At 39.2% G+C, this 22,537-nt stretch overlaps 1 protein-coding gene across 1 annotated transcript in view; it reads right to left on the reverse strand.

Annotated features, from left to right (window-relative positions):
- Window positions 1-10,972: 10,972 nt before the first annotated feature.
- The window catches only part of DAZL (deleted in azoospermia like), a 54,681-nt gene continuing 43,116 nt past the window's right edge, over window positions 10,973-22,537 (reverse strand). The window contains exons 7-14 of the mRNA XM_050708466.1: window positions 21,348-21,399; window positions 17,819-17,885; window positions 17,360-17,493; window positions 15,919-15,996; window positions 15,304-15,354; window positions 12,892-12,996; window positions 12,113-12,202; window positions 10,973-11,351 (exon numbers count right to left, since the gene is read on the reverse strand). Coding sequence (XP_050564423.1) covers window positions 11,298-11,351; window positions 12,113-12,202; window positions 12,892-12,996; window positions 15,304-15,354; window positions 15,919-15,996; window positions 17,360-17,493; window positions 17,819-17,885; window positions 21,348-21,399 — 631 coding nt within the window. The 3' untranslated portion in view covers window positions 10,973-11,297. The remainder of the gene's footprint in view (window positions 11,352-12,112; window positions 12,203-12,891; window positions 12,997-15,303; window positions 15,355-15,918; window positions 15,997-17,359; window positions 17,494-17,818; window positions 17,886-21,347; window positions 21,400-22,537) is intronic.

A 22,537-nucleotide genomic window follows, 5' to 3' on the forward strand; every position in this document is an offset into this window, starting at 1 on the left:
CTCTTCCCCCCAAAAACTTAAGATCTCACACGAGTTGCAGGTGGAGTGTGTATTCTGAGTGCATTAAGAGGTTTTACACACCAGAATTATCATCTTGGCCTGACTTACCTTCCTCTTAAGTTTTCTTTTAACTATCCAGACCTAGAAGTCTTTAAACACCACTTTACCCACCACAGTAAAGTGGGCACGACACTTTTCAGATACCTTTGTTGCATCACTGGATCAGGTATAGACAGAAAGTTGGCAAGAGATAACAAGACTACTGATCACTGAGCATACTTGTACAGGACCTACCCCAGACTCCTAGGAAGCAGTAAAAGAACAAGGATCAAAAAGCACTTTCTATGCCAGATCTAATTAGAAGCAAGAGTTCAGAACAGGACTGGCCTTCCAGAGACTGCTTAAGTATGAGGAGAAAAGCACAAGTGGGTTCACTATTTCAGATTTTGAAAACTAGAACTATACTGATCCAGGCAGTTCCATTATGAAAGTGATTTAATTACGTATTGAACAGCTTTAAACTATCATCTGTGACACTAGAGACAGAAAGCCAACAGCATTAACAAGAAACTGCCTGAACGCAGGACAAACTAGCAAAGCAAGTGACTGGCATTAGAAAAGGATGCATGCGGACTCTACCTTCATCAGCATTTCCATATAGGCACAAAAAAAGCAAAACTTGCACTTTTCTACACCCTACTTTAGCTTTCCAAGATGAAAAAAGGTATGAAATCTGCCACAAGTCTCTAGAAATTTTACTGAGCTATGCAATGCACCCAGGGAACAATATTTGCTCTCTGAAGGGAAAAAAAATTTGTTTCATCCTTGACCTTACAGTTAAGTGTATTTGAAGTATGCCCTTGTTGTCATAGTTAACAAGAGCAGTAAGAGAACACAGTAGTGGTGCCATCTGTGGCTAGCCACAGCAGCTGTATTTTCCCAGCTAAGCTCCACCTCCTCTATCACCAGCTATGAAGGACAGCACACCAGATGAAAGAGCAGATCCTAAGACTCTTTAAGTATCACAAAAATCAAATTTGCAAACTTCAGTTCCTGACCTGTTAGGAATCTTAAGTTCAACTCTCCATGTGACTTAATTCAGATGAAAGCAGAATCAGCTTTGCTCCTGACTAAGGCAGGACAATGATCATGTTCATTCCCCACTCTAGCCCTGCACCCTCACAAGGGGGCACTTGAAGGGGACATTTGAGCCAAGCACCCTCTTAACAGCTCCGATATTTAAAGCTACAACAGAATCCTGTCTTCAATTAGACTTGAGATTTCTGCTTTCCAAGTTGGAAAGCATTCTTTCCAAAATAATTAACAGTACAATAATACAATTCAGTTCCATCCTTAGCTCATACAGATGTGGAAGAACAGACAAACATGAATTTTAGTTTCTGAAGCTGCACACTACAAGCCAAGCAGGCTGGCTTGAGATAACATAATACATCATACACTGCCACAACAGAGACCCCTGCCACTTGGATTGAGAGACCACTCTACTAGCTGTGATGAGATCTGCTGCAAGAACTCAAAACACAGCAAGGGTCACCTTTCGAGGGTCACCTTTAGCTGCATACATCCTGTACATTTGTTACAAGAATCTTACTCAGACAATACTTTATTGTACACATCAGTTTCCTTGTCTGGACACTCAGTGACCTCAGAAGCAGCTTCCAATTCTGTATGCAGGAGATTTCAGGATGCTTAGGCAGCGTGTGTACAGCACTTGAAAGCTACCATGCACACAACAAATACAGAGTACTTCTGGAAAGTTACAGGTGTAAAAACATCTACTACTGCCTTCTTTAAGGTACTTTTACCACAGGATTGTTTTTTGTTTGTTTGTTTTAAATACAGAATTTAATTTAGTTTCAGAATACTGAGTATGGCAGAAATCTGTTGAAGAATCCTATTGCTTAATGGTTTGGTTTTGTAACATCTTTGTTGCAAGTTAATGGATTGCTATTTAAGTTAAAACATTACCAAGTCTGTAGAGGCAAGGATGAAAACATACTGGACTCGTACAGCAAATAGAATTCCTTTATTTATTCCTGCCCTGTCTGATGTTGTGGTGAAATACTCTAGTATAGCTGCCTTACTAATTCATTCAGTATATACCAAAAGGATGGATAAAAGAAGACCTCTCTAGCTCTGAAATCCTGAGCCACAAGCTGCTAGAAACTGAGTGTGCTTTTGGAAATACCTTCTCTTGCCTTTTCCTTTACTTTTCTGTTTACAGATAAGATTGCGTTAACAGCCTACAGCACCGAACTAAACAAACCTTGATCAGGCCAAGTATAATGGTTCTTAATGAAGACCGTGCAGTGTTTATGCAGCGTAGAAAGTCAGAAAAACACTTGACTTTTTGCTTCTTCAGTGGTGCTTTTTTAATAAAAAATAAGAAAACATGCAAGTGAACCTTAGTTCTTTCAGAGTCTGCTAACCGTTAGCTTCACAATGTGTCATAATGTGGGATTTATATTGGAAAATGTCACCCAAGAAAGCAAACATTTCATGAGAGCGCTCAGTTCCCTAGGGAAAGCAGACACAGCAACTGAAAGTGAGGTAATCCAGAATTTCTGCTACGTGTCCCCCCCCTCCTTTTCCCCTCTTACCAACCTAGAGGGATGCAGCCCTAGGAAACATTGAAAATAGCAGCAAACATCAAGCACTGGTAACAAAGGTGAACTACACAGCTGAGTTCCCATCCACTGCCAATTACAGGGTTCCATTTATGAGTGAAAAGAGATCCAAAGCAAGCATCAGATTTAAAGTGTTCCATGTTCTCATGTTCTTATTCATTTCAACCCTGCTTGAAAGTAAAAGGGAACAAACTCTGATGAGAACGTTCAGATTATAGGAAGATTTTTTCAAGTTTCACTACAGGTTTTTTTTTTCTCTTTGAAAACAACTTGTATTTCACAGAATGGTTGAGGTTGGCAGAGACCTCTGAAGATCATCTAGTCCAACCCCCCTGCCAAGTAGGATCACCTAGAGCACGTTGCGCAGGATGGCATCCAGGCAGGTTTTGAATATCTCCAGAGGAGACTCTGCAACCTCTCTGGGCAACCTATGCCAGTGCTCTGTCACCCTCACAGTAAAGACGTGCCCCCTCATATTCAGCAGGAAACCTCCTGTGCTTCAGTTTGCGCCCGTTGCCTCTCATCCTGTTACTGGGCACAACTGAAAAGAGACCAGGCTCCATCCTTTTGACACCCTCCCCTCAGATATTTACAGACATTGATAAGGTCTCCCCTCAGTCTTCTCTTTTCCAGGCTAAACAGGCCCAGCTCTCTCAGGTACTCCGGTCCTCTGATCATCTTCATCACCCTCCTCTGGACTCACTCCAGTAGCTCCACGTCCCTCTTGTACTGGGGAGCTCAGAACTGGACACAAGACTCCAGGTGTGGCCTCACCACAGCTGAGCAGAGGGGGGAAGATCACCTCATACTGTATACTGTAAAAAAAAACTAGATGTACTTGAAAACAAAGAACTAAAATCTTTTCTTCTAACCCTTTAAAATACTGTACAGTTCACTTAAGAATTGAGGACTGATTTGTGTGAATTTTACAGAGGAATTGAGAAGAGTTGCAAGTGAACTGAGAGGAATTTGCCAGCTATAGAATACAGCAGTGGTTTAAGCTTCCCTGTCCTGCTTCCCCACAGAAGGCCAGCCCTGTCCTGACAACACACTCACAGAACCAGTGTCAAGCCTGTGAAGTCCAGCCTTTCCAGCAAACGTACCATGTTGCAATCCAACCAAGTGTTCTGAATACATTTTTTACAGCTCTATTTTTAAATGCAAAAATCAATTCACCTTCAGCAAGAGCTGCTACTTTCTGCAGCGGACAGCTTTTATTATAAAAGGACTGGCTTTAGTGTTCCACCAGAAACATTTTGGAAATTACAGGATTGGGTAGGGTTTTGTTAGCTTAATGCCCCACCTGCTGGCTGATGACTAAATTACATTGTGACATTTATCGAAGAAGCCACGTGCCCATTATTCTGTCTCCAGTAGGTAGGCATCCGCTGTCATGGCAACTTGTGCACGATTTAGGTAGAAGATGGACTGCACAGCTGGCTCCAAGAGCACAAAGATTAAAATGTACAGCAATAAAACCTAGATGGTTATCCAACAGTCTGAAGTTCGCAGTCTCCATCCCAAGTATTACAAAGGACAATGTGAGGAAGAAATACTACATACAGACCCAGTGAACTCCCTGAGCATCTTTATACGAATTGGTACGCCTCCAGCTGCACCCAGCTCAGCCATCGTCCTGGGCTCTGCAGTACTCACATGAACAGTTTCTCAAAAGCAGTCTGTAGGAGAAGAAAACAAAGTCAAAGCTTGACATGTAAAAATATTTCAGCCCCATTAGTTTTGAGAAAGCTGTTCAGGAGAATAGTTTTAAAGCTTGGATTATTAATTCACTGGCTTCCTAGCTTAAGCCAAAACTTCTTGCAGAGGTTTCTGAATGGAGCTAACTGCCTAACATTAGATAAAAGCTGAACCAATACAATCCAGTTATGCATAGCAAGATACATATATTCATATTCAGGCTTCTGTTACCACAGTAGAAGTGTCTGGTACTATTCTCAGCATTAGAAAGCATGCCTTGGATGTGCACTGTTGAGCAGAACAGCAACTCCACCTTCTAGCAGCCTCAAGTTCCTGAGCGTTCTGTACTCGACCAAGTCCCCCAAAAGCACACAAAGCTACTCAGCCCAGAATCCACAACCTACTAGCAAGCAACACTAATAAAGTATTTCTGAAACTCCAGCACTATTGAACCTCTTTATCTTACTTTAAAAAAATTTTTTTAAACTTCTTAGAAGAAGTTGTCCATGTGCCTTAGCATAGCTTCTAGGAGGATCTGCTCCACAATCTTGCCAGGTTCCCTTGGGCCTTCCTTTTTTCCCCCGTTTTTGAAGATGAGGGTTGTTTCCTCTCTTCCAGTCAGTGGAAACTTCAGACTGCCACAGCTTCTCACATATGATGAATAATGGCTTTGCAACTACATCTGCCAGTTCCCTCAGGACCAATGGATGCATCTCATCAGGTCCCATGGACCTGTGCACCTTTAGGTTCCTTAGCTGGTCTCGAACTTAATCTTCTCCTACAGTGAGCAGTTCATTATTCATCCAGTTTCTGACTTTGCTTTCTTGGGGTTGGGCTATGGGGCTAGAGCTCAGTGAAGACTGAGAAAAAAAAAATCCTTGAGTACCTCAGCCTTCTCCATATCCCAGGTGACGAGGTCTCCCATTTCCTTCTGGAGAGAGTCTTCCAGAGAGATCCATCGTTGAAGCTTTTTTCTTTAGAAAAGATTCAGTAAATAAGTTGCTTAACTTCGTACATGAAGACCTCTACTCTAGTGAAAGTAAAATCAGCAACACAAAACCTAGCACCCTGTTAGCATTCCTAGGGTTTACTGCTCTGTTAGTATGTTTATTTCTCTTGTTCATCAAGTTAATATGCAGATATTTACCAACAAGGACATCTTTTGTTTTGATTTTTACTCTGGTGTTGTAAGCAAATAAATTCTGTATGTTTGCTTAACATAAAGACAATAAACAGACTTTAGTCAACAACAGGGAGAGTAAGAAATCTTATTCAGTGTAACGTGTGCATATATACAGCATTTAGACTAAGCCTACCTCATCCAAAAATATTTGCAGCTAAACTGATGTTTGACATCTCTTAGCTACCTAAAAAAAGATTCTGTAGTATAAAATGTGAGCTCTCTAATGGCTATGGTGAAATCATCATCTGAGGCAGACTTGAGACCTACCTAAGTCACAGTACAGCTGCACAGTTTGATGGAGTATTGAGTCCACCAATTGCAACAAGCCTGAAGAGGACTCTCCCAGTAATTAGATATTAACTTCAGCAGAGATTTCCAGTTCAGTAGGTGTGCAAAAGAAAGGAAGATACTTCAGTAGTCAAATGAATTACTCAGAGGCCCTATACTAAAGCTCTGTGACATATCCTATTACCTGTCTTAATATCCTCCTGAAAGCCACAGGTGGAAATATGTGCCCATCCCACTCAACTGGGAACATGCTCCCAAAGAATTGCTCTAGCATGCGCATGTAGGATTCCGTTATGTTCTAGAAAGGAATCATTTATCTTACCCGTTCCAACACATAGAACTCATTAATACCATTTTAACTGCTTTACGTGTTCCATTTAAATGTATCTTATGGCAAGAACTGGATGGCTGCACTGCCCAGCTATGTATGATCCTATTAACCGCTATAGGCCAAAACAATTTATGCTTCCAAGCTCCAATTTTTTCCTATGGAAACAAATGAACAACCTCTTAACTGTGGTTCTAGTCTTAAGTCATTCTAGGAAGACTTTGCATGAGGTTTAAGAGTTCCATAAACACATTCCTAGTGTACCAAGGGTACCAACACAGAGTAAACCACAGAGTAAAACAGAGTAAACCACAGAGTAAAGGGGAAAAAATAACATTTGGTTAAGTTCATCCTTAAGCTTACCCTGGCCAAAAACGGGCACAAAGTATTATTGCTCTAAATTTGATAGAGACAGCATATCAATTAGAAAGCTAGACTTAGACATCTTGAATAGGGAGAAGAAAGTGACTGAGCTCCTTGATAGATCAAATAATACTTTCATATTTGAACAACTGACTTACAGAAGTACCAACAGGAACAGGTAAAGCTAAAAGCTTATAAAGCATGAGGAGCGCAGCACTGTTGCAGACCCATAGGGAAAGTACTGTCTTTAGTCTTTTTTTTTTTAATCTCTAGCTAACACTTCACTGTACCAGAAATCCATATGTTTCATCACTACTGACTTACTACCTGACGTGGGGTAGTCTGAGACAGATGGTAACTCTCAGGAACACCAGAGCTATGTGCTGGTATGGACTACAACCCCCAAGTGAAGCAGGACAAGATACTATCTATGCTCAACCCACATGCAGGCAAAAGCTACAACTTGCTGCAGCATGCACCCTTACCGTACCATGTATTTGGAGGTTCTGAGCACATTTGTCACTTTATGCTGCTAATTCTGGAACTGTTACCTATATGGATAGATATTCCCTCATTTTTAGCTCTGATATTTTACAGTAAGGTATTTTTTAAGTATAAAAATCTGTCTTCCTCATTACAATACTTACTGTAGCCCCCCTACCCTAAGCTAAAACTATAATCCTTTCTCATCAACTTGTCTTGAGCAACGTTTTGAGTACCAAGTACAGAAGCGTTCACACTACAAGAAAAACCTCTAAATTTATACAAAGTAGCTAAAGCTAGAATAGTCATTGGGTTAGGGTTAATACAAAGACCTGTGGTAACTCAGCTGGTGCCTTCTTAAAATATTGCCAGTGAAACTATTTAGTCTTTGAAACTATTTAGTTGTGTTCTCCCCCCCCCCCCTTTTTATGAGCTTTAAAGTTCACCCTAAACTTCATAGTAGGAATGAAGTAACGTGAAATAAATATGAAGAAATAAATTCATCTATGTTGAAAAGCTACATAAGCTTTTTTGGTTGCGATGCATGCTTCATCTGACAAGGCCCTGGTACTTATTCTTTTAGTCTGGATCCTCTTAATTTATTACTTTTTCAGCTAGATTTCAAATGGCAGACATTAAAGCTTTAAATTATACTAAAGCTATCCTGAAATACTGGTCCACCAAAACCTCCCTGCAAAGAACTACAGACTGCATACGTGTTGATGAGTGGACTTAAGGAAAAAAAATCTGTTCCATTACAGCACACACAGAAAAATGTAAAACAATTAAGGGAAAAGCTTTATTTCTTTGTAGCTTTCAAGTATCATATCATCCTCATGTAAGGCAGAGTTTAGCATCTTTGTTTAGCTCACAAATACCTAGAAGGAAAACAGTATTTCCATTTTGACAGGAAATTCATGTCTGTGCCAGACAGACTATCATTCTAATGGAGATCCAAGGATATGATACCATCTGGCTGGCTCATTCCAAGTATAATTCTGTCAGGTGGCAATGCTTGTGAAAAAGATATGAAAAGGCTACAGTACCAAACAACTCACTGGGACGCTTCACTTTAAGAACCATAAAATAAACACATCTTAGTTATATAATACCAAGTAAAAGCAAGCATTGTTTTACTATCTCATCTAAAGAATTGCTTCTTTTGAAGAAAAGAAGTCTTACTATTTACTGGAGACTCAACAAAAACATATACTGAGAACACAGCTCATTATGGGAAGTAACCTGGTTTCAGCTGGAAATTATCTTCGAAAGTTATCTTATGAAGCTAAACTGCAGCTGGTATTGTGCCATGCTTTGGATTTAGAATGAAAATAATGTCAAAAGCTAAGGACCTTTCAGCTTTTGATGCTGCCCTGCCAGTGAGCAAGCTGGGGATGCACAGGAAGCAGGGAGGGAACACAACCAGGACGGCTGACCCCAGCTAACCAAAGGGATATTGCATTCCCTGCGACAGCTTGCTGAACAGCAGAACTGGAGGGATTTGGCAGAGAGCTGCTGTTGCTCAGAGCCTGGATGGACAATGGTCAGCTGGTGGTGAGCAACTGCCTTGCACATCACTTGTTCTGTGTATTTTTGTTTCTTCCCATTTCTTCCCTTTTCAACTGTCCTCATCTCGACCTGTGGGAGTCCCCACCCTACCCCCATCCCACTAAGGGGAGGATTAACAAACAGCTGTGTGATGCTTAGCTGTCTGCCAGGTTAAAAGACAACAAGAAATCAGGAAAAAGGTAGTGCAAGCAAAAAAATCCACACAAGGTAAAAAGGCAGATCCATAAGAACTCACTACCTACTAGTTACCAGTTAACATGGTCCACTCAATTTGCTAATATACGTGGTACAAACCTGCAAGAAGCTCAAGTTGTGCACCTGCACCTATCTTGGAAATGCCTTTAGCTACAGCCATACTAAACAGATGTTTTGACTTGCTGGATGCAATACAAGAGATTTACCTACCCTTTTTGTGTTATGCTTATAGGGTACTTCAAAAGAACATTAAAAGTGTATGCTCTTAGTTATAACTTGTTACTTTTACTGGCATATGCCACCAAACGTACAATTCCCAGATGGGGATAAAAAATTAAAGAGTTTCCTATGGGTGAGAAATTGCTAACAAAAACAGCTCAACATGATCTAATGGAAGAGAAAATAAATGGCACTCGTAAGGCCTGGGCTATGCATTTCACTATGATAAGCCTTCTCAGCATGCTGGGAAGAACAATTCATATCTAGCACCACCATTTCAAACGTACCAAACAATCAACTCGCTCACCAGATGGTCTTACTGGTAACACTTGGTCAAATAAACATAAAATATGCACTCCACATAGTTATCTTCTGTTTTTATCTCTTCTGTTGGCGTTGAGACTCTTCAATGAGAGCTACACATAGGCACTTCATGTTCTCTTATAGCTACAGCATAAAGCCTCAAATACATCCCAGGGCAAATCAAGCCAACTAGAACATTAAGCCAAAATGAAATCTACACTTGCAAAGAAACAATTACCTTTATCAATAAACTGACATCACAGCTGTAACAGCCTGAGTAGGCTGCTTAGGTACTTCAAGTTGCAAAGGAAAGGGTCCTGATACTTAGAAAACTCTAGCTTCCTATATACAGGGTTTTAACTCTGTACAATTAAAAACCACTTACACAGAAGTTGGTAACAAAAGTTAATTATATCAAACTAACAATGCCATTAAAACAATAGTTTGAGAGAAAACATGGTGAATTGATAGCATGGAAACACTTCAGGAAATATCTTTAGTAAGATGGAAGACTGAGTAGGGAAAAGGTTAACAGCTTTGTGGTTTTTTTTTCCAATTCAATTTATGCTATTGGAACATTGGTACAATTCCACGTAAAGTTGCTCCAAAACCCGTAATTATTTCTATTCCCCAAGCCCACCACACATTTTCTTCGTTAATAAAACTCCATCCTGAACACTCCTGAAAAAGCTGTTCTTTGGACATTTTTATGCTGCATTTTACAGCCTTATTCCCTTAAGCATCCAAGTCTGTAGCAACTCACTTCTCTTGTCATTGCACATTTCACTGACATTACTCCTCCTGCACGTGTCTTTCTAAACCTTCTGAAAATGTGAAACAGGACATGCCATTCTGTTCAGACTCTTACACACACTGCCTACTAAAGAGGCATAATTTCCTTTTTTGTTTCAAGAGATTGAGGTGTTAGGATAGTAGAAAAACAGACTAGGACCCAACATACATATAGGACCAAATATAGTTCCCAGTACTACTCTTTCAAAATCACAGCTAGGAACTATTACCAAGAATGAAAGTTTGTTACTACAAACTTGTAGTAGCTGGTATTCTTATATAGGATAACGGATCTTCGATACTTTCAATAAATATTATGCTGTATGTCTTTCTCAAGGCAACTTAATTACTTTGGGAAGCAAAATCAGAATAAAAAATTTATTTTTTAATCGTTTCAAAATACATGACTAAAATCTACATAATTATTATTAAAATATGCTTACAAGTATTCTTTGATTAACAGTTTGCATCACAAAGTTAGGCATATTTTAAATGCAGTATTTTCTCACAATTTTAAGATACAGGCATTGCTAAAATTTTTCCAGTAAAAAAAGCATACTCCTCTGAGTAGCCAATATAGCTAACTACATTTTCGCATCTTAAGTTACACACAGGAATTTTAGGATTCTCTTAATTACTTTCCCAAAACTAATAGTGATGCTTCAAGACTGAAGGTACATAAACTGTCATTAGTGAACATAATGACATTGATTAGGTAGTCTGAAGAGAACCAGGACTTAAAGGGCTTCATTTGAGTTACATCTTGATGTCTTCTGTTCCACTGATTAAGAGCTCAGTTTTAAAATACTACCTCTTGGACAAGTAACTGCTTCAACTTTTAAAATAAGAGGTAACTGGTCGATGTTAGTAACTTAAATTGTGGTTTAAGAAAAACTAAGTCTAACATGCAACAAACTGTACCTTAAAGCTCAGAAGAAAATCCACATGTACCAAACAAACCAGTGTTTTTGCCATATAAACTCTTTAAAATTAGTATTCCAGTTAGTTAGCAGGGGAAACATGCAAACTAGTAATAAAACCTGGAAATGTTTCAACTCTTACAACTTTAAACTTCGAGCAAAATTAACTATTGGAACAGGTAAAACAGGAACACGAACATCAACTTGAAGCAACTTTCTGAAAGAGGTTACACTACTACACATCTTACTAAACTGAACTGTAGGAACATCAAGGTAACAAGTTTAGGCTCTTTCAAAGTCTTCGTCGATTAAACACTTTTGAGTACTGCTCTTCCTCTTCTGAAGTGATGCGCCCGCCTCTCCTGGAATGGAAGAGACAAAAAACCATGTTTCTAGATAACAGTTAAAATGAAGCAATTGAAGTTTCACAAGTATCTCAAGACATTCTGTACACTATTTACTCCCCTCTGAAACTGTCCAATACAGTTTCTATATTTCCGGTTCAGAGTACAGGTGCCTAGTTCATATGTCTGTCCTTTTAAAGGAAAGCAGCAGCAAAATCTTAAATGAAACTTTAAAACCCTAATACATAATGTAAGTCGAAGACCACTGTGAATGTAATCAGAAACTAGAATTCTACCAAGACTGAATATATGTAGCAAGACTTCATTCATACATGATGACCAGGTACTGACCTGGACTACAACTTATTGGTTAAAATGTAGACAATTTACATGAAGTATAAAAAGCCATCCACAGTGGGTATTTAACTGGTGGAAGAAAACCAACATTTAAACTCAATATCCTTTAAACAAGGGAGTATAACTTGCTTTCCTTTCAGCAGTTTTTGAGGAATGATTAGCTAGTCTTAAGCTCTAAACATCCAAGAGTTGACTGTTCAGCAGATTTTATGCAGTCTTGTATCAATTCACTTAAATCCACTGAATCCCATTTCAGCACTTGTTTGTAGTATTAACCAATTGAGAGCCAACTATTCAAAAACATCTGAGCATGTACAAAAATTCAAATGGAAGTACAGAAATATCCCTTTGCCTTTATTGTATCCTGTATGTTGAAAATTTTAAGCTGGTTTTAGGGGTTAAAGTTTGCTTTCACTACATACCTTAAAGTAGTCTTCTTGTGATACAAAGGTGTTCCTCAGACGATTCTCAGGATAGGATACTACCGTTTGTATGCTCCTGTCCACAGACTTCTGAAATACAGTTATAGATGCATCTACAACAACACTGATTTTATCAGTTACCCACTAGCAGCAGTGCAGGTGTCACAGGGTTTATTCTGCATTCAGGATTCCTCTCAATTCTCTTTTCCTGAGCTCCTTCTTTGAATGCTGTTAACTGGTATTATTGCCCTGAGTTATTCATAACATAAGTTTTTAACAGTGGCATGCCAGTTCAGTTGTGGAAGAGGCTGACACACCAGAAAAATGAAGTCTCCTTCAAAAAATGGAATTGTTGGCCAAATAGAGGTAGCTTTCAACACAAGAAAGCAGAGATGGGAGTAAAAGACTTCACCCATTCAAATGCTTTGAGACTCAGATCTGCTTAAAAAAGGAGGAGCTGCAACCCAATATGCCTTCTTAGGTTATCTGCAATTTTCCTGCAATTCCCAGCAGATCAAGTAAAACCTGGTCACTTTGATACATTTTATACATCCCTCAATTCTACAGACTAGTACTAATAGTTTCACTAAAGCAGGAGAGGCTTCTGAAGTTGTATGCAGGAATCAGTGGATTAGACAGGTTGAAGTGGTGACTATAACCTTCATTTCTAAGAAATGATCCAGAGGACCTCTTCACCAAGCCATGTAACCCCTTACATGCAAATACCTGGGAACATGACTCATGTCAACAAGTTTTAAGAACTTACTTTAAGAACTTACCTTTTGTGGACTGTTACTAGACGACTGTGTGGGCTCTGGAACAACACATTCTGTCTGTATAAATTCTGGATCCTCACTGTAGTGATAGTTGACTGAAGTATAAACCTGCATATTTTTAAAGTAAGGCAGTATTTCAGTAACACTGGGAGAACATGCATAGCTGGGTTGTCATTGGTCCTCACCAATCCACAAGCTATGTCAGCTTTATCCTTCTGATACTTTACAAGCGAAGGGAAACAGTGTATGCTGACCTGTTTTATGAAGACATTATCTCTTTCCAGAAAGGGTATATTCTAATAAATGTCTTTCCTCCCCACTGTAATCACTTGAGAGTTGCTCCCCAAGCTGCTGCTTCCATGTATAGGTTTTGTTGTCAAATGTATTGAGCAATGAAGGCATTTACTGAAAATTCAAGACAACCAGCAGGTAACTTCAACAGATTCATCACTAATCAAACAGAAAAAGAAAGGGAAGGAAAATATCTACTACCATTGCCCTTCCAAGAAGCTTTATTTCTCTACACTTTAACTCAGCTCCTTGCTTGTATGGAGGTTCCTTTTCATAATATACTAGTTTAAATTCTTGTCAACATGTAAGGAAGTTTAGAAACCCACAAGCACTTTTACAGCTTCTTTAAAACTCTCCCCTCTTCCCACTGTTTATAAATGCGATGTTGCAAGCAGCAACCTAGTATAGAGTCTTACTGCAAGAGCTAAGAGGATGGTGAAACAGTTACCATTCGTGGAATCATCCTTCCAGAAAGGGTAAGTAGCTTTTAAAGCTATTTTTCACAGGATCTCAACAGCAACGGGGTTAACCGTTCTCACTTTTTAGGGACTCTTTCCCTGGAAGACAGATTTACCCAGCTTTGGCAATTGTTTTCAGTTTCTTGCAGCATCACTCTTAAGGATGTTATTTGTGATTATACACAGCAGGCACCACAAGGCATACTACCTGACTCTCCCCAAATTCACTCGACACTGAAATTGTTATTTCAAGCTGGTATCGTGATAAAAGGAAGCCTGTATCACTAGCAGACTACTTCTGAGCACTATCCCTAACCATGAAAATGTGCATCTGTCTGACCTCACCACAACTACTGCATTCCGCATACGATTGGAAATGCGGATTATCCACTAAATAGACAGGTATAAGCATCAGACTGAAGGCTGAAGTTTCCTGCCACCTCACATGGGTGTTCTTTTGAGTCTGTAAAAATACTTAAAGATGCTTACTAAGTTCCAGACTAGCTGTCTGCTCATGTAATCAAGTAGAAAAGTCTACAGGAAATGATTATGCACACCTGCTATAAAAACTCTTTGGCTTGCTATCATTTAATTGTTAACTCTTGGGTTTTGGGTAGTCCTGTGTGGAGCCAGACATTGGACTCAAAGATTCTTACCCCTTCCAGCTTGGGATATTCAGTGATTCTACAGCACAGCTGTTTCATGTTCCGTGATGTTATTCAACAAAAGTTATTTCAGACCAACAGGGTAAAAATCAGTATTTCAGCTACTTCTAAATTCTTTCAAGTCTGTTTCTGACCCCATTAAAGCAAGGATACACCCTCACTAATAGGAATATGGACTTCCCACAAGAAGAAAAAGGCTGCTTCTCTGCTGAGAAGCTGAAAACAAAGCTTAGTATACATGATTTGAAGTGGGCAGGAATAAAGTCTGAGAAAATTGTCCAACAAACGCAGGCAGCAGTATCTATACGAAGTTCCATTTTCTACATTGCTCCCCACCACCCCCACTTACCTTGTATACACAGTCTATACAGATCTGCTGGGAATTACCTTGAAAGTTATTAGCTCTTAATAGAACAGTACTAAAAATACAGTATTATACCTGAGGAACATAAATACACATAAAAGTTTAAGTTCCAATGACAATCCTGTTAAAGAAATACTGTGTAATTTTCCTCTTGTGAATGCCACTTGTTTGAAGTCACAAAAAGCAAATAATTTCCTTACAAACCATCTGCACCATATACAGTCTGTAGCATCCTGGCCAACTGTTTGGAAGCTTCTGAGCCAAAAAACAATATTGTGAAGATGAGTATTTTGAAGTCTTACGAATTTTCAAAAAAACTCTGAATAAGCAGCAATATTTTATAGATCTTAAAAATACAGATTGTGTGTCAGTATTATTTCTCCTTGGTCTTTTCACAAAGAGCCAATTCTGTTCCATACTAAAATTCCACGTTTCTGTGACCAGAATGTATGTAGTAAAACCACAGAACAGGTAGTTCTGTTCTGCCATACATTTCCTAAATACCGTGTCAGTAGAAGGTTCTGAACAACTATCAGCCACTACAGATCTGCATAGACCAGATTCCACAAAGATCTGGTAAACAGCATGATATTTTAAGTATGGAGCTGGCAAAATACTGTGTTAATTGTAGACTTACCGGAGGCATAATATAATTTCTTTGCTCCCCAGGAACCCATTGTGGTTGAACCTTGAAGAATTGAAGAACAATCAGCTTTTACCTATTCTTTTCCTACACAGGTAGTGTAACTGCTCAGTAAGAGCATATACACACACACACGACATTTCACATCTTGCGTTTTTAATCCAAGGCATTACAGACTAAGCTAGCAACAAGAATATGAACACCATCCTTTCATAAACTTATTGCCACTGCAGACTTTGGCACAACCATGGGAAGAACCACAAACCACAATGTGCTTCAATGAACAGACCACGGATAGTCAAGAAATCAGGTGAAACACATTGCACCCATATACTGAGTACAGGGTAAATGCACATTCCTGGACAACAGCTCTCTGCTGTTAGTTTATTTGGCATTAAGATTGAACTCTTACCATCTGAATGCAAAACCAACTCTAAGTGATCATTCTTTAGAACCGAATCTTGCCACTATTCAGTACTATCAGCACTCATTTAATGACATGAAACAGATCTGTTTAATTTCCTTAAGGTTTTTTTTTTTTTTTTCCAAACCACCTATAGCACTTAGACACCCAACAACCCTTCTGCTCCAACTTTAAGAATTACATACCTGATAGTTGTAAGCTGGCTGATATCCTACAGGAACTTGCTGCTGTATCAATACAGCTGGGGAACTGTATGGATATGTCTGCAAAATAGATTTTTTTTAAATAAAAAACAAGTTTGAAGAATGATAAAAATGGGATATTTATAAACATATTTATAAAACTGGTGAAAAATGTGTAGTCAAAAAAAAATCCTGTTTCAGATTAGCTTCATTACTTAAAAGCAACATTTATAAATTTCCCATGGAACTTCAGCGCTCCAGGCATTAAAAGAATCCTATAGAAGTCAGACCCTGAATTGTATTGTATAGCTAAAACTCCTAAATCTATGTGTACCTGATCTTTTAAGTCACTTGAGAAATATAACTGTTCCCATAAATTTTCTAAAGTAGACCTGAAACAAACCATTATTTCATGGTAGTTGAACTACATCCTGAAGATCAGTTTCTTAGAGCCAAAGGCAAGTATTAGAATTTAGACAATTTCCCAGCATTTCTTTGCTGCAAATATTTTGACAAAATGTTAACCTGGAACCTTGTCAGCTTCTTCAGGGAACAGTTAAAGGTACATTCCAGCACTTAAGAGAATTAATTCCTCCTACGCTGTTTCACTTCACCAAACCTAGAGAATGAGCAGACGCGCTCATATCAAGCTCTGACTCGGGAGTATATTCGCAAGTCATTACAGCTTGTGCATTCTCAATCGCTTCACAGAAAACATACAGAACAGAATCCAGCAACTTGTAATTAATATTGCCCCATTACACTGCCACACAATACAGGGTTAGTAAGTGATGAGACCATAACCTGGAAATCCTCCTGGTTATATTTTCAGTACAGGACTCATTAGTCTGCCTACACCTCAGTAGGAATGCTTATCCCTTATCCCAAAGAGCCAACCAAGTGTTCTGCAGACATACTGTGTTATGGCATCTGCTGTGACCAGCACAAGCGTCCCTAACACAGACAACAGTTCTAAAACAATTTCTTGTTTGGCAAGGAGGAAGATTACTACAGCTATTTTCTGGTTCCATAATTGAAAAAAATGCATTTTAAGGCTTGCAGTTTATTTTGAGGGAAGGAAGCAATACAGTAAATATCTGTAAGCATTTGATTTGTGAAGTTGATCCGTGACAAGTAACTTGACTACTGAAGAACTGTTAATTCACTCCTGTACCTTCAACAGTTACTTTCAAAATAGTGTGTAATCTCCCTGCATTTTGTTTTATGCAGAGATTGCTTCAATGAATAAGTTATTTTCAGGGCTGTTTGCATTCTCTTAAAGCAATTTTAAGTTAGGAGCTTCTTCACTAGGAAAGGCAATACAAAAATGAACAGGTAGGAGAAGACTGGCATCTCAAAACATATTGCAGAAGTTGATGTGCTTACATTTTCAAAAACACTTCACTTAAACACGATTCCAAATCAGTGGCACAAATAGCCTTACCTGTACGTACTGAGTTAGCGGGCTCACGACAGCTGGAGGCTGCATGTAGGTCTCTGTACTTTGATTACTCCATACACTATGGAACTGCGGTGCAGGAGGATTGAAAACTAATGGTCTCGGTTGCACATAAGAACCTTATTTTAAAGCAAAGGAAAAACAAAGTATTAAGACATTTTACTGAGTATTTCATTGGTTAATCTGAATTTAAGTTTAACCATTTTGACTCTTAGATTCAGCTCTATTAATTGTACTGCAACTTCAGATAACATTACAGATTGTGCTGTCAACCTGAGTTCATTCTTATCCAAACTGTACATAAATAGTGATGACAAAATTCAGAACTGAAGTTTAATTGTAATATATACATTGCATCAGATAAAGGAATTGCAAGAATTGTAATTTTCTTAATTGTATAATTAAGAAAAACTAAACTTGTAATCTGACTTCATATATACTTACACAAATTCTGTTGTTTTCTAATCGCTGGCCCCAGTTTCAGCTTTTTGCCATGGAAGTTGATTTGTGACTGAAAAATAAGTTATTCCATAAGCTGGGGAATCAGTGAGGTGGTCGGTTGGATTTTAAAGAGACTGTACTTTATTTCTACGCCACAGTATCAGCAATTCACACACAGGCTCAAAAAGCCTCCGTTCTCCTCTCCCCCTTCAACAGCTTACATCTTTTACCTTTAATTCCCTGTAGCCCTCTCACCACACCCTTGTGTCTACTCAGACTTCCCAAACCCATTACTCTGCCACCTGCTACTTTGAAGATACACATCAGTAAATTCCAGCCTTCATTTGGTTTTACACACTAAGTACGTTGAGACAGAATGACATGGAGCCTAGGTTCTCTAGAAACCTATTTACATGGCCGCTTACCCTCCTTCCCACAAACCTTCTAAAATGCTTCACTTCCACGTTAAGAGCTGTTCTCCCAATATTAAAGGAAATAGGCTAAGCACTACTGTTTACCTGCACATTACCATGTTCTCCCTAGGGAAGCTTTCACATGTTCCTGCAGAACGTCCTTCAAGCATACTGCTTCAAGGCTATTTTACCAAAAGCATCTATGCAGCACACAGACTAATCACTAGTGGAAATGAAGTATGGTTCACATGTTCCTCAAGTACGTGAACCCAGAAATACAAGCTTTTGAAAGGCTTTTAGATAACATAGCTGGAAGCACTCCTCAGTAGTCAGCCAACACTCAGAGACCTGCAACTTCTCATTCTGCAGGTTCTGTCCAAATGCTAGTTCACATTGAAGGCAGGATTTCAGACATTCAATGATTAGTACTGTTTTGCCAGCACAGCATCTTGGATTACAATGAAAGTTGCAGGCAGCTTTCCTCCCTGCAGAAACAGAAGTCTGTATTCTTCAATGAAACTGCTTGGCTTGAAGCCTAAAACATTCCCTGGTGGGTGCAGGCTGAAGTGGCCTTACTGATACCACCCCTACACTTCAAAGCTTATTTGGACTGACTGTAAGAGGATCTGTACAATTTTTTTCCCCTAGGAGATTGTGGTTTATGGTTTAAGTCTAGCATACAGAAAGCTGCTTTAGTACATGGATTTATGCAGATTGTTTATTCAAACACTCAAACTTCTCCACGCTTTCAAAGGAAAAAAAACCCACCTCAGGTGGTTCTCATTTATCATGTTTGCCAAAACAGTGGCAAGAAGCATACCTATGAAGGTGTGAGCAGCACACACTACTTAAAATAGGTACTCAGTTATAGTTCAGAGGGCTACATTGACATTGTACAAATAAATGTTTTGTCAGAAATCAAAGAACTGTTTGCCTCCAATTAACAGTCTTATTACCAAACACTGAAGTCAGTATTAGGTGCAGATACTGAGAGAATTTAGACAGACCATCTCATGCAACACCAAGGATTTGCCGGCTTCAGAGGAAAACACAGTTTGCAATTTACCTAACATCCCACTAAGCTTTTTCTCCAATTTCTGTCTTTATTTCATTATTGATTGTAAAAATAATCAAAACAGGCAGAATAAGTGACATAGAAAGAATCCTATTTATCTGATCATCTCCTCATAATGAGATCTAGAATAACATAAATCATTGGTAGGAAAAAGAGGGGAAATGTTCCGAATCAGTAGGGTTACCTACCTCGTTTGACAGTTTGTTGGTTTTTTTTCTTTGCTCCCACAGTCCTAGTCCTGTTGTGCCCAGAACCCTGCAACCCCCCTTTCAACCTAAGCAAAGGAAGCTCTTGGTACACAGATCTCCCCCTCAAAGCAGAAGGTTCCACACTGCACGCGGGTACAGGTTCACCATGGACCACAGCAGTTACAGATGGAATTGGATCTGAATCAGAATACTTCAGATACTGCCAGGTTGCACAAAACTAGAGAGCAGGGCACGTAAGTACAGTTATCTAGAGCATTTCTAATCACATAGAAGCTCTGCTGTGTTCATTCACATAAAGCAAGGAGAGCAGCCTGTACAGAGAAGGCCCAAAATGGCTTATTCAAGGTGATCTCTGCACATGCCTTGGAGCTCCAAAACAGCGTTCACTCTCCCCCTTTCATAATTCACTCCAGGAGTCAGCATCTCTAGATTGTATCTGTACATGCTTCCTAGTGACAGGGCAGTAACAGTTATTTGTACAGCCTGTACATCTGAAATTTGCACCAAAGAAAACCAGCCACAGGCCTCTGGGTTTTCTTAGACCTCGTGTATAAAGTTGCATCAGTGAGTACTGCGAATAGAGATGCACTGAAGGCTTTGAGACTTAGAGAAGTGCACACAGAGCATCAACAACATAAATGGCTCAACTGATAATACTATTCAAGAGGCCTCTGCAGAGGTTGCTGCCTCAAGAGCGAGCATTCTACACCATTCTACTAAAATAAGTGTAACCCATGGTAAAAGCTAGAGAGCATTCTCAGAAAGTCAGTTGCTTGATACAGCAGTATTTTCGTCATCACACCATGAAAGTTAAAGAACAGTAAGCTTTTGAAGTCTCTTAGCGAGAATTAAGAATGTCCTGTTTGAGTTTCCCTGGTTTTCCCTTTGTCAAAGTGTTTTCTCTCTTCCCCTGGAGGAGCTATATAGCCAGCAAACACAGCTGAACGTATCACTGAAAACTGCATCTGGCGTACTTATCAGGGGTTGTCCTTAAGATCCACTTCCCTGTCTGATAGCTTCAGAAACAAGTAAGGAATTGTTCAGCCTCCAGGGAAAAGGGAATTTTCTGAAGTATTCCAGTGAAACAAACACTGAAGTGTTATTTTCAGTTATTGCACTCAGGTTGGGAAGGGAGATGGGGAACAAAGCTTTGCCAGTTGTTTGGGACCTACTAAAATCTACCAGAACCAAATCAAAGAGTTTTACCTCAGAAGTGCTGACTAGCTTACAATAGTTAAGCTTTTAAATATTTCTCCAATACCAAGATCTAAGCACAGAAGGGCTGTAACAGTTCTATCCCTTTATCTCCTGCATGAACTACAGGGAAGCCATGACGTGTTAGCAGTTGAATCTTGTAGCCTAGCAGACTTCGAAAATACTTGCACACCAGGTAAAGCCCAAATGCATGAGTACTGTAAAAGAAAATCATACTTCAACTGCTGAGACTGCAATAAGAAACGAATGCTGTGTTTTCTGTATTACTGTTATTCCCAATGAAGCTCACAGAAGTAGAGTTCTATGATAATCATCCAATAAAGAAAGCAAGCAGCTGAAAAACATGAGGCTTTCAAGCATATAAGCAAGTAAGAATGACTAGGAAGAAAATGATATGAGACTTCAAATCACACCAAGGCTAGGACTACATTTTCTTTCTGACTTAAATATACAAAGATTATACTGCAACAGCAACAGATGTTTTAACAGGTTTACTTTTGGGGCAGCTCTAATCTTTCCTTGCCCTAATTTACTCTATGGGGTAGATGACTGTTTCCCCTGAACATGCCTAAGCCTTCATACAGAAACTTCTTCATATAATTTAGATGTAAGGAGCTTACTTCTACTATTTTCTGAACATCCACATTGTCCAGGAATGATACGAATCCATACCTGAAAGCAAAAACAGGTAATTCAATAACCAGCAGCTGAAACAAATTCGAGTCTAACTTATTTGAACAAAACCAGTTAAAAGCATTAACTACGTGCCAGGTGCGTTATTCTAAAGTATATTCCAAAGTATCAGGTAGGACATTAACGTTCAATAATTCAACATTAAAACGCATTTACTGCTGACTAACAGCATACGCTACTGGGCCAACCAAAAGGAATTAAATGCTAGTTTCTATAACACTATGAGGTCAATTTAAAGGTTATTCTCTCATTTCAGTTACTCAAACGAATGTTTGATGTTGTTGACATCACTAGCATCAGAAAGTCAAAAGCTCCTTTAATTAGTGATGTATCAAATTTTGTATTTAGTGCAGAGGTTTGGATGAAAGGAGACACTACAGGGACAGTGACACCAGTGGGGGATGTGATTCCAGAAGAGGCTTTCGGTTTATTCCACTACTCCCTAGTTTATATCTAAGCCTGTAATATGGAAACACTCAGTTTCAGAGAATTACAGGAAGAGTAGTGTCAATCAATGGAGTATGCCAATCCACTACCAATAATCGGGACATATAACTACAGTAAATACACTTTGGAATACTCCAAGTCCCTTGCTAGTTGTCATTGAGAACAGTATTTTCAGCTCATTCATTACTACGTATATCTAGGGGAAAAGACGTGCAACTTTTTGGAATCTGCTCATAGAATCAGAAAAAAATTGAGTGGGAAGAACCCTCCAGAAGAAGTCTCCCTCTCAAAGCAGGACTAACTTCAAAGCTCTGAGAGCTTCCCAAGAACAACTGGGCATGGCCCTGAGCATCCTCACTTGAAAGTTCTGTAAGACAGACCGCTAAGTTTTTCCATACATCTGGTCAGAATTCCCCTTGCTCTAAGCTTCTACCATCTTAGTTTCACCCTTTACGCCGAGGAGTTTGGTTCTCTAACCTATCCCTGAGCATCCAAAGAGTGCAGCCTGATTGCCCTGAAGGAAGCCTACCCCTTCTCTCAGTCAGTGTAGCATCACCACAGTGAACTCTCTCCAGATTGTATTTAACTACTACAGTTACCAGATGAGTCAGAACTTCATCCTGTGAAAGAACAGCCTGCACAAGCATTCTACAAGCGTCATGATTTGCTT

Source organism: Cygnus atratus, chromosome 2, assembly GCF_013377495.2.
Source record: "Cygnus atratus isolate AKBS03 ecotype Queensland, Australia chromosome 2, CAtr_DNAZoo_HiC_assembly, whole genome shotgun sequence".
NCBI classification, from domain to species: Eukaryota; Metazoa; Chordata; class Aves; order Anseriformes; family Anatidae; genus Cygnus; species Cygnus atratus.